General features: G+C 33.8%; 2 protein-coding genes across 2 annotated transcripts; both read left to right on the forward strand.

Moving 5' to 3' along the window:
- Nucleotides 1-1,078: 1,078 nt before the first annotated feature.
- On the forward strand, nucleotides 1,079-9,137 carry HELRODRAFT_192402 (hypothetical protein; the record flags this gene model as incomplete). The annotated part of the gene is made up of 16 exons (XM_009022674.1): nucleotides 1,079-1,140; nucleotides 1,213-1,300; nucleotides 1,621-1,711; nucleotides 1,870-2,582; nucleotides 2,816-3,100; nucleotides 3,446-3,512; nucleotides 3,858-3,935; nucleotides 4,349-4,488; nucleotides 4,945-5,388; nucleotides 5,609-5,842; nucleotides 6,363-6,549; nucleotides 6,670-6,815; nucleotides 6,998-7,084; nucleotides 7,288-7,962; nucleotides 8,120-8,300; nucleotides 8,547-9,137. The coding sequence occupies 16 exons, from the start codon at nucleotides 1,079-1,081 to the stop codon at nucleotides 8,579-8,581; spliced, it is 3,513 nt and encodes a 1,170-aa protein (XP_009020922.1). The 3' UTR covers nucleotides 8,582-9,137.
- Nucleotides 9,138-10,217: 1,080 nt separating this feature from the next.
- On the forward strand, nucleotides 10,218-15,437 carry HELRODRAFT_185734 (hypothetical protein). Its single transcript, XM_009022675.1, has 6 exons — nucleotides 10,218-10,249; nucleotides 10,464-10,658; nucleotides 10,969-11,107; nucleotides 11,376-11,429; nucleotides 11,666-12,554; nucleotides 15,082-15,437. The coding sequence occupies exons 2-5, from the start codon at nucleotides 10,560-10,562 to the stop codon at nucleotides 11,950-11,952; spliced, it is 579 nt and encodes a 192-aa protein (XP_009020923.1). The 5' UTR covers nucleotides 10,218-10,249; nucleotides 10,464-10,559; the 3' UTR covers nucleotides 11,953-12,554; nucleotides 15,082-15,437.
- The last annotated feature ends 530 nt before the right edge of the window (nucleotides 15,438-15,967 follow it).

Below are 15,967 nucleotides of genomic sequence, written 5' to 3' on the forward strand. Positions count from 1 at the left end.
AATAAGGAAGAAAAAAGAAATGTTATAAAGCTAGGCAATTGGCAGACAGATAAAAAATTCAATAAATTATTAAAAGATTATAAATTAATTAGAATAAATATTTGCGAGGGTTGCTGGAGCGCCAACAAACATTCAATAGGACATACCTACCAATGAAATTACGATCAACCGTTAGAAAAATCGAAAAGTTAAATTGGAAGTTAACTAACGCCGAACATGCTGTGATTTTCATCAATATATATATATAAATATATATATATATATATATATATATATATTTATTTATTTATATATATATATATGTGTGTGTGTGTGTGTGTGTGTGTGTGTGTGTGTGTGTGTGTGCGGTGTGTGCGATCCCACCGATTTATTAGTGTTTAGTGTTTATCAACTTATATTCGAATTCTTCAATTATTTGTCTCAGTAAATTTTTATCAACGAAATTAAGTCTGTTCAAAATTGAAACTTTATTAATTAACATTTTATTAAAATTTTCATAACCATATTTTCCTACTAAAATCCTTCGTTTGCTGAAGATCTGCTAACGATTATAACCATATGATTATAGCAGTGTAGTAGTGTTATTTTTACAATTCCCATTTCAGGAAAAAATACTAATGTGATGTAATGTAAACTACTGTAATGTTTGTGATACTGTGATTAATTTTAATCATACCTTATTATATATAATTTTAATTATATTTAATTATATACATATATGTAGAATAACATATGTATATTGTATATATATGATTTATATAATTTTAATTATACCCATGGAATTATATTGTATAATTCTGGAATTTATATAATATAATATAATTATATTATGTAATTATGGAATTTATATAATTCAATGATTATAACTAATTATATTTAATTATTATGACTATATTTAATTATACCTAATTATATTTAATTATAACTAATTACATATAATTCAAATTATACCTAAATATATAAAATTTTAATTATACCTAATTATATTTATATATTATCTATGTATGTGTGTTACGATATATATACCATATATAGATACCTATCTACTTATAATCTTTGCTTGTTGTGCTATCACAAAATGGCGAACAATAATTTCTCCGGTTATACCAGTTCGAATAATTATTACTCATCAACTACGGAGTAAGTTTTTTTTTTAAATTAATTGAATTTACTAAAAATGGAACAATTATTATTTATTTTGATTTGTTTCAGTCCGCAGTATGCCCTCTACGGCGGTTACTACGCTACTGTTCCCACAATGGCTTCCAATTCACAGTCACAAGGACAAGGGTCTCCTCAGGTTCGTCCGTTCTGTCTACTTTCTCTTTTTTTATTACTAATTATAATTTTCACTATCATTCTTTCAAAATTTAATTTTTTATGGTATTGGCTGCTAACTTAACCACCACCTTTGATTAAACTTTAATTAACTTAATTATAAATTATAATAATTATTTAAGAACTTTGAAACTAAATTAAACCAATTACTTAACTAAAGTCAATAAAACTAAACTAAGGACTAATTTTAACAATAATTTAATATTATTAATAATAAATAGATAAACTTCAGTTAGTGATAGTGATAAAACTTTTTTAAATAACATGTGTCAACCTTTGCAGATGAGTATACCTCAGTCAGCCAGCAGCACTGCTTATGCATTCTCAAGTGGAAGTTATCCAGTGCCGAATTATGCATCCAGCAGTTCACAGTGTTAGTACTTAATATAAATCTGGATTGTTGAATTTTTTCATCAAAATGGCTTCAAAAATAACCAAATGAACCATGATGAGTTGATAAATATTGTACATAAATAAAATAGTTTTATTAAAATATAACTGACATGTTTAAACATAAACCCTGCAAAACAGACTACGGTGGCTATGGACAGGATATGAGTGGATATTCAGCCTATGCAAGTGCTGCTCAACCGCATTCAAACCAGGACTTCATATACAACTACCAAAATATTGAGCAACAAGCAGCTGCTTTTATGCAGCAGTACACAGCTGCTGCTGCTGCTGCCAGCTCTACATCATCTGCAGTTAGATCTGTCACAGAAACCTCAGATGACCAGCCTCCAGTTTTCGGAATTGAGCCACAACAGTTGGAACAATTCTCTCATCAAATTCAACAACAGTTCTCAAACATGTACCAACAACACCCAGCCCAGCAGCAGCAACAACAACAATCAAAGCAGCAGCAACAACATACAACTCATCAGCAGTCATCGTCACATCAATCACCAGCCCAACAACACGGCCAACAACTGACTGCAGAGCAACAAAAAGAGTTTCAGCGAACCTTCCAGCAGGCTTTTGAGAAAAATCTGCAACAACAAATCAAGCAACAAATTCTGCAACAACTTGGACAAACTGGTAACTTAGGTGGGGCGTCAGTTGTTGATGGGGTTGCTGTATTTTTTGGGGATGATAGTGTCGGTAAAAAATCATCTTCTGGGAGTGTTCATGGGGGTAGTGGGCAAAAAGGGGGTGTGGGGAGTGCTGGGGGTGTTGAGGCAAGTGGGAAGGACAAATCAAAGTATTATTGTTCCGTTTGTGATGTGGTCTATGCTAATTCCTTGGTGAGATCATAGCTTCTCATCTTTCATTTGTTCACTCACTTGTTCATATATATGCATTCTTTTTAGTTTTAATAACTCTGATTTTGTTAATGCAATTAAATGATTGGGGTTAGTAGGGAATTATAAGAGATTGATGTAACGTTCTCGTGAAGGCTTATAAGAATTGATTTAAATGAAAACCTTTTACTACCTTGTCTGGTCGTAATCATAAATCATTGCATCATTTCAAACAGGCATTCACGAGTCACTTGGGTAGTGAGATGCACAAATTGAAAAAAGAGAAAGCACTCAAAAATCCTCCGAAAGACAAACGACCTGAGGAACAACAATGGTCGTCGTCGTCATCTGGAAAAATTTACGTTAGTCCGGAGCCAGTAGTAAAGCAGCAGCAGCAGCAGCAACCACAATCTCTCTACGCTCCAGATGGAAGGAAATTGTTATGGTGCAAGCTCTGCGAGGTGTCGTGTGCTGGTGCTGATCTGTATGCACAGCACATCAAGGGTGATGCCCACCAAAAGGTTGTTGGTGGTTCTTTTTTTGTTTGTATCTAGTGGAGGTTTTATTACTATAATCATAATCATTAACTTCATTAATCATTAACTTCATCACCTCCATGATGATTGAAATGGCGTTCTGGCAAACTGCTTGCTCATTCATATAAGCCAGGCATGACAGGGTTTGAATGCATCCCATCCAACATGTAAACTTATGTCATGTAAAGTTTCAATCGATTGCTTGCTTGCAAGGGAGCTTATTTCAAGAACTGTTAAAACTCTATACATGAAACACTATATAAATTGCACATAATTATAACCATTATTATTTTATTACTATTTTATTATTACTATTGTTGTTGTGATTAGGTACTCCAGATGACAAATGAACAGAGGAGGCAGCACATTCATCAGAAAAAACTGCTGAAACCTGAAGGTTAGTAAGATGCTGATTCAATTAATTATACCAATTTAAGTAATGACTCTAATTTAATTAATGACATTAGCTTGTTTATTGACAATAATTTATTTAATGACATTGATCTAGTTAAATATTGTATATATATTTTGCATGTTAGTTTGTATTGATATATATGATTTGTATTTTAGTTTGTATATATGTTTTGTATGTTTGTTTGTGTATATGTATTGTATGTTAGTTTGTATATACACATTGTATGTTAGTTTGTATATGTGTTTTGTATGTTAGTTTGTATGTATGTTTTGTTTATTCAAGTTTTTTATTTTAAGTTAATGACATTAATGTAATTGATTAACATAGAGTTTGGAATGTCACTTGACTCCGTGCATTCTCCAGCTGCCGTCAGCCAAGCAGTGCCGATCGATGAAGATAACCTTGGTTAGTCACTTTTTATTTTATTATTTAAAAACTATTTATTATTATACAATTATGCTTTTGTTTGTTTAAATGTGTGTGCTTGGATTGATAGAAATTTCAAATACTCAATGAATGGCATGCATTTTACTTATGGTCATTTGCAGACGTTGTGATTGAAATATAGATAGATGTGTATTATTTATTAGCTTGATGCTCAACTGGAATCTTTGGCTGTTTTCGGTAAATGGTTATTGTGGTTGCAATGTGAAGATATCTGTATGAATATACGTATTAATACAAACATTTGTTTAGGGCTGGTAATGCAAAGAGTGGAGAGTTAATAATGCCTTATTGTTTTATTAAACTGCAGCATCAATTCTTGTGATTTTTTTTTTGAAATTCTGGAAAGTGGAAAAAATATTTTCCAAAAAAAGGTTCCGAATACATAGAGGAGCTGAGGAAAGAAGATGGAGAGCTGATGAGAATCTTCTGCAACCTCTGCAAGGTCGATCTCAGCAACTTGGATACTAAAATGATACACATGAAATCTAGCAAGCATGTCACTCTTTATTGGGTAGGTGTGCGCGTGTGTGTGTGCGAGTGTGTCTGTCTGTCTGTGTGTGTTTGTTGTGTATGTGCTTGTATGGTTTTACATTATTCAAGTTTCTTAATTGGGTTTTAGTTATTCAAATTATTCATTGCAGTCAACATTTCCTCATTGATGGGTGTGTGTCGGTGTGTATGTGTGTGTGTGTGTGTGCATGAGAACATCTTTTAATATAAATCTTTACAACATTCCAACCTTATCTTACAGAAATGGATTATTAACTACATACTTACCAAGGGTACAATGACACTACTGATTACATTTTATCATTTTTTGTCATTTTTTTTATCATATCCTCTGCATTGTTTTGTATGAGTGTAATTGTGTATGTATGTGTATGTATGTATGTGTATGTATGTATGTGTGTGTATTTGTGTGTATGTATGAATGAATGAATATGAATTAACTTGGAACATCATGCAGGAAAAAAAGCAAAGAGAAGGAGTCCCTCCCCCATCTCATCAGCAGCAGCAACAGCAGCTTCACTCACTGCAACATCTAAACTTCAGTGCATCACATACCACAAAAGATTATCCTGATGTGCTTGTCCAGAACATCGGCTCGGCTCTGCAGCAGCAAATACAGCAACAGTTCCAACACCAGATCCAGCAACAACTTCAACAGCAGTTCGCTCAGAGTTATGGCTACGCCCCGTGTGATAGCTTTCCGGGGTCTGCCTACTACAACAACCATCACAGCCATTACTCTCAATATAACAAAGAATTTGCAGAGTCACAGAGGTTTGAGCGCTCGAGGAAATTTCCTCCCAATAGAAAATGGGCACCCGGCAGTAGCGGTGTTAGCACGAAACCAGATTTCATTGTTCTGGGTGGTTCTGATAGTGGCTACAATAAATATGATAGTCTTGTCAGAGAGAAACATTCGCTTGTTTATCCCTCTACCGATGAGGTTAGTTGGCTGATTAATTTTTTTTAGTTGCTTAATTGGTTGGTTGGTTTGATTGATTGATTGATAGGGTTGTTAATTGTCATTCGTTGGTCTATTGAAAAAGTTAATTGATTGATGGATCGATGATTGTTACAATTTATTTTGTTGGCAAGGAGTTTATTTGTTCACACGATTACAGTTTAAAGCAGTGCAGAAAGTCTTAACAGATGTTGACAAATGGTTGAAACCAATTGTAGAACCTGTTGAACCATCGCAACAACCAATCACATCGAAGAGAATCGGGGCAATCGCTAAGGGTCTCCTCATTCGAAACCATCTTGTCCTTGACATTCTTCTGATTATGCCTAACTGGCCAACGAAATCTGACCTGAGGGGGATTCTCAATAAGCTTGAGAATGCTATGCAAGCTGAGGTTGGTGTGTTATTGCTTCTGTCTGTCGTCTGTCTGTCTGTTTCACTGTTCCTGTCACTTAAACTTGATGTTTTTAGTGAAATTTTTAAATTCATATTCACGTCAATAACATTTTATTCACCAATATTGAGGATTTTTGGCATGTTTTTTAATGAATTACAGTTCATTATAATGGTAAAAAATAATTTGCAATAATATCAGATGTAATATAATAATGATTTGAGTGCTTGCTGTATTTGAAATAAGTTATGTAATGAAAACTCTTTAGCAGGAAATTTCTGCAACCATCATCATCTCTTAATCACTCACTCATTTTCACTCGTTAAAAGTATGCATGTGCATGTGTAGTATACAATTTATTATTATCATCATACTAATCAAAGAATTAGTAGAGATTTTTTTATAAATTACCAAACCATTAGCTGCACCTTGTAGTTATGAAGTTTTGACGTCATGTTTTGATGGCAGTTTGATGTATAATATTTTGAATTTTTTCCACTTCTACCTACCTAAGAAACAGCCATCGACAGCTTCGACCACACCCTACTCAACATCGTTGTCGCCAACTGAGGAATCCATCGTGGTCAAGTGCAGGTCTGCCCCGTTTGTCGTCTGCAACATCCACGTGACCTGTGTCAAGGACAATTGTGGTTGTGGCGATGGTGATGATGAGATGCAAGGTGATGATGATCGTGCCCCCAAAACAGGTTTGATGTTTTATATTAGATGAATGAATGAACATGTTTTTGGTCGCGAAAAATTTTTTCCTTGACCGTTTAAATTAAGTCTGTACGTTTAAATCATTTAAAATATGCGACAAAACCCAGGTAAGGAGCAGAGCAACGATAGGGATGATGTTGGTGGCGGGAGTAGTGGCGTTGAGGTCGTTGATGTAGATCAAGAAGCTGATAGGATTGATAAAGAATTATGCGCCAAGCTACTGAAAGATCTCGATCATACTAAGTGGTTTCAGGTTAGTTTGTTGGCTGGCTGTCTGGCTGATTTGATTGGCTAGTTAGCGTCTGGTGAGTTGTGAGGTGGAGGTTTTTATTTGGTCTTTTCCCATTATTCATCAACCAATCACTAACTTTGCCCGCCCACGTCACTTAACCAGCTAATCATATTTCACATTGAATATTTTCATCCTCCACATAGACGAAAGCCAACATGCTGCCATCTTGTGTTCTGGTGGTCCGCGTCCTCAAGAGCATCACAAACACCATTGGGGATCTCAGCGACGAGGTTTTTGTTAATGATTGTGGTGGTGTTGTTGGTGATGTTTTGAATAATATTTTACTTTGGTACGCTAGTAACAATTATAATTGCATGAATTCGTACCTTGTCACTGAACTCTAGGACCATGTCACATAAAATAACATAACATTATAACCTCACATTATTATTATTATTAAGGTAATTAACATAACATTTTAACTTGCAACTAGTTGATAGAGCTCGGAGTCTATAGAGTCCTGAAGACGACACAGAAACCTTGCACTCCTGGCAAGGCGTTCATCGGTTTTATAAAAAGTTTGGCCTCTGGATCACTCCTACCTGACGACCATCCGATGAAAGTTGAGATAAAATGTAAGTCTAGTGGTGCTCAGTTGGTTAAAGATGGTAGTGATGGTGGTGGGAGTGATAACAAATTGGATACCGAGAAGATTGATGCAATTCGTACTGGTGAGGATGGGGATAGTAGGATGAAAGTTTCCGATGGTGAGAATGTGGAAAATTTGGAAGAAGCTACTGAGGATGGAAAATGTGGTGAGAGAAATGTCGATGTGGACATGCACCAGCAAAATGAACATGAAACTAAAAATAATGGTGACGCTGCTACAGTCACTGCCGGTGCTGCTGCTAGCGCTACTGCTGCTGATGAAGATATCAGAAAAATTGACGTCATCATACACGAAAAAGTTTTCACTCATGTCGAAGATAATGAAAATGATAGAATGAGTAATAGTGATAAAAGTGAGAGTGATAAGAGCAGGGAGAAAAATATGACCTCGCAGCAATCAGTTGAGAAAGTTTTTGATGACGATGATAACAAGAGGTGGCAGGATGCTCTGTGTGGCATGGGTCTGGAAGAAAGAGTGGAAATAACTTCGAGAGCACAGGTTGGCTGGCTGATTGGTCGTTTGATTGGTTGTTTGATTATCTGCGTGAATATTTCTGCGGTTGGCTTTTTATTCAATTGTTTTGACCGATGATAATTTAATACTGATTAGTTTTTTATTTAATTGATATTCCAAATTTTCAATCCACCCAAAACAGAAACTCCTAAAAACAGTACTATCTGGCGACCTGCACGAAGTTCTCGGCCTCTGCAAGAAGAATGAAACCAAAGTAACGTCGCCTGCTAAAAAGTCCGATGCTGATGAATTAGTGGACAATGACGTCACCATGGTCAAAGATGGAGATGACGATGACGAACATGATGATGACGGAGTGTCAAGTAATTTTTTTAAATTTTTTTCTTAATTAATTTATCGATAATTATGATGATGCTAAGAGTGTAATGTAAATTAGCTCACAGCGTCTTCCACCAAATAAACGTTTAGTTTATTTACTATAGTTCAATTTCTGCAGCTGGCTTACTCACTGGCTTTAATTGTAACTGTTTAACTGTTTAATTGTAACGTCTCATAAATGTTAATAATATTTTCTCATTTCATTTCTTTTACACTTCCTTTTTCTGCAGAGGAGAAGAAACGCAAGTTCATATCTGAAAAATAATCTAGTGCTAGTGACCGAACAGTCTGCTGCTAGAACAGAAACTGATACAACGACATTAACATTTCATTATTTCTGTATTAGTATTTGTATTCTATTCTCTTGTTATACATACATTTAATGATCGGGCAATGGTTATAATAATGAGTTACTGTTGTCGTTAGTACGTTTAATCATTCTCATGTTGTTATCGGATTTTGTTAAGAGGAAGAGAAGTTTAAATTCGGGAACAATTTGATGTCATCTATATCATTTGGAACGTGTTAACAGTTAAATAATCAATTTAAATTTCAAGATGAACTAATACATTTTTATATTGTATGAGAGCAAACTCAATCAATAATACGTTCAGCTGTATATGAATAAGACTGTTCTTTAATGTTTTTACAATCTCTAGATGGTTGTAATTTGTAAATTACCCATAAAAAATTTTAGTCTATATTTTTTGTTGTGTATAATTTTTTTTTTTTTTTTTTAATTGAAGCATTAAGACGTCAAAAGAATGAATACTTTTGAACATTGATGTTTTCAATGAAAACTGTGTGACATTCTGTTAGTTTTAAAGTTTGAGAGTAACTGAATGGATATGAAATAAAACTGAGAACTGACATCAAAGTTTTCTAGTGATAGAGATAAAGATATCACCAAAGTTATTGAGAAAATCAACAGTGAAGGCTGGGATGGGCTTTGCTGCTGAGTTCCACTTGGAATATTGAAAACGTTGTCAATCAATCAATTAGCTTATAAAGCGCTATTTCCGCGATGTTCAACAGCGCTCCTCAATGAATTTTGAAAACAGATGGGTCTTGAGATCCGCTCTGAACTTCGCAAGTGATGGAGAAGTAGGTAGAGAGTTCCAGAGAAAAGGACCAGCAAAAGCAGATTTGGCAAAAGTGTGTTTAACACGAGTTAAGAAAAAGCGAGAAGAAGAAGACAATCGTAAACCGGGGCGTTTAGGTTCAATTAATATATCTGATAAATACTTAGGAAATAATTTAGATTGAGACTTATACATGAACGTGCAAATTTTGAAAATTATTCTATATTTTATAGGTAGCCAGTGCAAGAGAACAAGATATGGAGATATATGAGAAAAGAAAGGGGCACGAGCAACTAGAAGAGCAGCAGAGTTAAAAGCTTTCCTTAAAGGATAGAGTATAGAGTCAGGAAGACCATAGTAGAGCGAGTTACAATAATCAATCCTAGATAAGACTAACGAAGTAACAAGAAGGAGAAGAGTAGGATCATCAAGAAAAGGAAAAAGTTTTTTTATTCTACATAGATGAAAGTAAGAGCTTCTAGCAACACTATTAATCTGAGAAGAGAGAGACATAGTAGAATCAAAGATAAAACCTAGACTACGAAACTTATGAGAGACATCAAGAGTTTTAGAATCAGGTAAGATAATAGGGGGAATAGTAATTGAGTGTTTAGATTTATTAAAACAAATTAATTCAAACATATATATATATATATATATATATATATATATATATATATATATATATATTAACCTTATATATTAACAATAATTAATAAATTAAATAATAATTAATTTATTGATTAATTTTTTTGAAGAATGTTTTTACAATGAATATTAATTTAATCTCAAAGCATAAACAAAATGCTAAGCTATGTGTGTAGTCTCTGAATAACGTCCAACCAAGGCAGGTTGGGGATTTTTTTTTATTCAAATAAAAAAGTAAAAACCTAATTATGTGACACTCTAACTAATAATTTTTATTAGTTTTAATTTAATGTAATATTGAATGATATATAATTAATAAATTTAAATTATTTACTTTTTAATGTTGTAAATAAATGAATGAATAATAATTAAAATTATTCTTGTCACTACTCTACTTGAATTAATTTTTTTAGTCAGGATATTTTTTTCAGAATTCTTTTCATCAAACTTTTATTTTGCCACCACTATCAGCAGTAAGTGATTTGATCTGTCTATTCTCTATATTTTATAACAATGGCAGCAAAAAAACAAATTTCATTTGTGACTGGAAATGTGAATAAACTGAAGGAAGTTGTCAATATTTTGGGGTCAGAGTTCACAGAGAAAGTTGAGGTACATTTTTAGAGTTTAGCTTAGTATTAGAAATTGTTAGATATACAAACATTTGTTTAACTTTTGTATTTAACATACAGACAATTACTATTATAATTATATTATACGCAGTTGCATGTTTATCAAATTCTATATTCTATGAAAATATAGTAAAAAATATATATACTTAGCTTTGGAAATGTTATTCATCTCATTTTTTGTGATTCAATGTATGTGTGTGATTGATTTACTTACAAATATTTACATGTGCTTTGTTATGTGTGATTCATACTTCTGAGAAATATTAAAAAGAGAACGTTTAAAAATACAGATAAAAAATGTGGACATCGATCTACCAGAATATCAAGGTGATGCAGATGATGTCAGTAGATTGAAATGTGAGGAAGCAATGAAATCACTCGGGGGGGCTGTCCTGGTTGAAGACACCTGTCTGTGTTTTAATGCTTTAGGTGCAAGACTAGTTCATTTTATATTTTATTCATGTGGTAACATAGTACTTCCAAAATTCATCAAAAAAAAAAACATCTCAAGAACTATTTATTCAACTGCATGTAACCAAAAAATGAAAGTAGCATCATGAAGATCAACACCCAAGAAATGCCATATAAATTTAACTATACAACACAACTTCAACAATGGCCTTAAACCATAGAGTTTATATGCCTGTCTCAAAAACTAACAAAGTTCTAACTTAGTTTAATATTAACCATTCTACAGGTGGCATGCCTGGTCCTTACATCAAATGGTTCCTCAAGCCACTGGGACCCAAAGGTGTATTTTGTTTGAATCGCCTACTCTTTTATTTCAACTGTTTGGTTATTTAAAATATTAGCAATTCTTTACATTCTACATATTCATAATAGGCATATTTGTTCAACTAACTCTTCCATGGCATGTATATCACAATTTCCACAATTCATAAACTTTTATCTCTATGCTAAACGTTTCTATTTTGATTCATAATATTTTTTTACTCTTTCAACATTTTCCACATAAAACAAACCAAGGACTGCACCAGATGCTGGCTGGCTTCGATGACAAAACAGCAGAGGCCGTCTGCACGTTTGCCTATCACAGTGGTCAACCATGCGACAAGGTGATGCTCTTTAAAGGGGTCACCAAAGGTCGGATTGTTGCCCCTAGAGGTCCTGCGAGTTTCGGTTGGGATCCTTGTTTTGAACCCGAGAAACATGAGAAGACGTACGCCGAGATGACGAAGGAAGAGAAGAACAAGATATCTCACAGGTTCAAGGCGTTGGACTCGTTCAGGGAATATTTGAGAAATCACGTTTGAAATATTTGGTTTCTCTATATCTCTACAGAGAGATTTCCGTATTAATCACTCTGCCAAGTCCTTGTTTAAGCTTCTTTTTCATAGTGTGTTTTAAATCGTGTTTGAACTTCGAGTGTGTATTTTTTAATGTAATCTTTTTTAGGCCTTCAAGTAAATTTCATATTCCGCACAAAAAGCTTTAAAAACTACATAGTATTATAACTGTTTTCAAATGTTTGCTATCCTATTTTACTAGCTGTTTTTTATCTATCTATTTTTCGTAAAACCTCGTTTAAACGAGCTCTGTGATAATGTGTTGTCCTTGGATATAATGAGCAGGTTAATTAATAATTAATTTTTTTCATTTATTCATGATTTAATCTCATATCGTTGCTGCTTCTTGAACATTTTTCTCACGAATATTTTCCAGTCGGAATGAGTATTGGTTTGTGAGCCAGTAAATGAAAACCATAAAAATTTTCTACTTTATACATCGTTTTGTAGCTTTGTTCTTAATTTATCGATACTTAATTATCAAAAATTTATGATTTGCACTGAATAGTAATATATTTAAGTCATGTACATATACAGTATACACATAGGACCTTCACCCATTCATATATGTACAGTGTTGTGCTTGTTACTCATTGAAAGTAATTTGTTATTTTTACTTGTTACTTTGGGAAAAAGTAATTTGTTACTGTTACTTGTTATATTTATAGAAAAGTAATCTGTTACTGTTACTTGTTACTATAAAAAGTAACAAAGTTACTTTTTTGTTACTACAGTACAGCATACATGTAAACAGACGCTGCAAGTACTCTTTCATATATTCTCAATATCAACATTAATAGGTGCGCACATGAATATACATATACAATACATAGAAAGATAGTCAATAAGATACATGTAATTGGTAGCACCTAAATTTACAATGTACACAAATCACTTATTTGGCAGAAAATAATTTATTTGCCCGCAAAAGCAGTTGACGCTCAAAATGCTCATCAGTCATCCGATTCCTTCTAGGAACCAGTATCTGACCACCTAAACTGAAAAGTCTCTCAACCGGTGCACTTGAAGGTAATGGTGTATTGAATTTCTTGAACAACTTCAAAATACCCGGGTATTTTTGCAGGCATGCAATTTCACGAGAATTATCACTTAAATACAAGTCAAGTTCTGCAGCAGCATCAACGTTGTCACGTGGTTCATTTGCAAACGAAAAAAATTCATCATCTGACACAGTACCTGACTCATGCTTGTCATCAGTATCAGGCTCAGTGACCTGCTGCTGCTGTTTAGCAGCCTGCAACTCGCCATACAGTAAACTACGAGCAATCTTTTTCCTGTCGTTATTGTCAATCCATCTCATACGAAACTGAGGCAATGTGACACTAGCTATGATCAAATCATGACGTTCATCATAACCTTGAAATCGCTTATCAAGGCCGGATAAAACAGCAGTAAGCAAAGGCGCTGTCAACTTCAAAGTTGGTTTTACTGTTAGTAACTTTGTACGCAATGACATTAACGTTGGCAACAAAAACCCAATAAAACACTTCGTTTCTGCTTGGAGTATGTCCAATGCAGCTGCCAGTGGTTGCATAACACAACAATACTCTTTCAAGAAAAGGATGTCATTGGGACGAAATTGTGGGACCTCAAGAGCTACAAAAACTTCAGCAATATTGTCCTCAGAGCACAAAGCCGCTGAACGTCTTTCCAGAGTATCAGGATCAATCCAGTGCACTGTGATGCCTAGAAAGCTCCTGTTGTTGGATGACCAGATATCCGCTGTTGTGCACACATGATCGACTTTGCTGAGCGCTGCACAGATGCTTTCCTTCATCGTGTCCGCGAGTTTGTCCAACTTATCTGTAAACAGAAAGACGCGTGTTGCAAATTTAGTAGGGTCTTAAGGATTGTATTTACTTTTATTTGACATCGTTCAAAATAAGCAATTAATGTGACGAACCACAAAAAATCATATTATATTATAGAGATTGAACTAACCATTAAGAGTTTTTCTCGACAAAACTTTCTTTGTTGGCTGGAGACCTTGAACAAGCTCGATAAAGGGTTGAGATTCGACGATGCTCATTGGCTCCATATACTCGACAATGAAGTTTGTCACCAGCTGATCGACCTTCGCCTGCGAAATTACAGAACTACCAAGTGGGGTGCATGTTGTCACAGTTGCTTGTATGCAGGCTTTCTTTGCAGGCATGTCGGACACTTCACTAGTAGCCTTCCTCTTCCGGCATTCCTTTACTTTCTCCAAGATGTTTTGATGTTTCTTCTGTACAAGTTCACACATCATTCAATTTTAAATATTATTTCGTTAATATTTAAAAAAATAGACAAACACAAGCTAATATCCATTCAGTTATGTATGTTGTTCAATTCAGTTGTAAATAACAGCATTTGCTAATTCATCGGATGAATGCGGAATAAAAATTGGGTGTTGTAGATAATTCATTGCATCCCATTCAGGCATTATTTCGTTCCGAAAAAACCGATAATTTATTAAAAAACAAATTTTCGCTAACATTGAAAAAAACCTTACCTCCACGTGTTTTAAAAGATTCGCTGGGCTGATCTTCGATGTGCTAAGAATCGTTCGTTTTGGTAAGCACCGCTTGCACTGTACTCTCACATTCTTTCCTTCTTCTTCAACTACGTTAAAATATTCCTTCAGTTGTTCCATCCAAGCTACTTGGCCTACTTCATTATCAGTTGAATCCAATTCCTTCTCGTCTTCCATTATGCCAACTAAATCCGCGCAACTTACTAAATCACAAACCACGTGAAATGCTGAGACTGAGAGTAAACATAAACAAGAAAAGGAAGTGCATACAAGCATAGAATATTAAATTGGCAAGTCATGGAAATGGTTCGTCTAATGAACGACTGAGCCGCAACAGGACAACCAATGATGGTTATAAATCACGCACTGCTGAAAAAAGTAACGAAGAACAAAAGTGCATAATATTTGTTACTGTTACTGCAAAAAAATAATTTGTTACTGTTACTTGTTACCCTGCACAAAAAGTAATCTGTTACAATTACTTGTTACTGGAAAAAGTAATTTGTTACAGTAATTTTGTTACTAGTAATTTGTTACTCCCCAACACTGTATATGTATATATATATATATATATATATATATATATATATATACACATACAATTATTATTTTTTTATTCTTTAAAAATCAGGATCTGCCAGACGCAGAAACTGTTACAGCATGCAAGGCAGTAGTATAAAATTAAACTTTATACATTTTTTTGAGATTTTTCGTCAAAGGTACTGACATTCATAACTTGAAGTTATTTATTGCACGTTAAGTGTCTTTAATAGTGCCGCATATTGGCGTCATGATTTTTGAAATGTTCCAATTCCAGATGTACCTACTGTTGAATCTTTCAATGCTCCTATTGAAATATCACACTTTTCTCCGCACTTTTCTATTGTAGTTTTCAAATAAATGTAATTGCATCTAACGATGGTTTTCAGTTTGAAATTAAATAAATGACTAGCTATTCATTTTAAGCAAATCTAAAACCTGTAACGGAAATAAAAACATTCAAAATGAACTTACCATCAGAGTTAAAAACTCAAATTGAAATTTTTCTTTGAGCTAGATTACGGTTAAGCAAAATTTTGTATAAAAACTGCATAACGAGTAAAAGATTTTTTTATGTAAATAGAAATAACATTTATGTACTTTAATATTTGCAGTTGCTTTAAAGTAATTTTAAAAACATTTGATTGTTGAAGAAATGACTAACCACGGCTCCTCTCTAATAAAATAGCAACTTGTGTTCTGTTCTGAATGGAAAGAATGTGGGATGGAGAACTATCTGCTACTACGTGATCAGTCTTTATTTATTTTTAACAAATGAAATATCCGCGAGTAACAGCAACAACCTACAGATGAACTTGTATAAACTGAACTTGTATAAACATAAGAGACCAAACATTGGAGGTGATTTCGTAATATATACGTTATGAATCCATATTCTTTCCATTG

This window comes from Helobdella robusta, assembly GCF_000326865.2.
Source record: "Helobdella robusta unplaced genomic scaffold HELROscaffold_33, whole genome shotgun sequence".
Classification (NCBI taxonomy): domain Eukaryota; kingdom Metazoa; phylum Annelida; class Clitellata; order Rhynchobdellida; family Glossiphoniidae; genus Helobdella; species Helobdella robusta.

Coding starts and splice junctions, on each gene's coding strand:
- HELRODRAFT_185734 (XM_009022675.1), top strand. CDS start 10,560: ATGGCAGCAAAAAAACAAATTTCATTTGTGACTGGAAATGTGAATAAA. Junction 11,108..11,375: donor TCTGTGTTTTAATGCTTTAG/GTGCAAGACTAG, acceptor ACCATTCTACAG/GTGGCATGCCTGGTCCTTAC. Junction 11,430..11,665: donor CAAGCCACTGGGACCCAAAG/GTGTATTTTGTT, acceptor AAACAAACCAAG/GACTGCACCAGATGCTGGCT.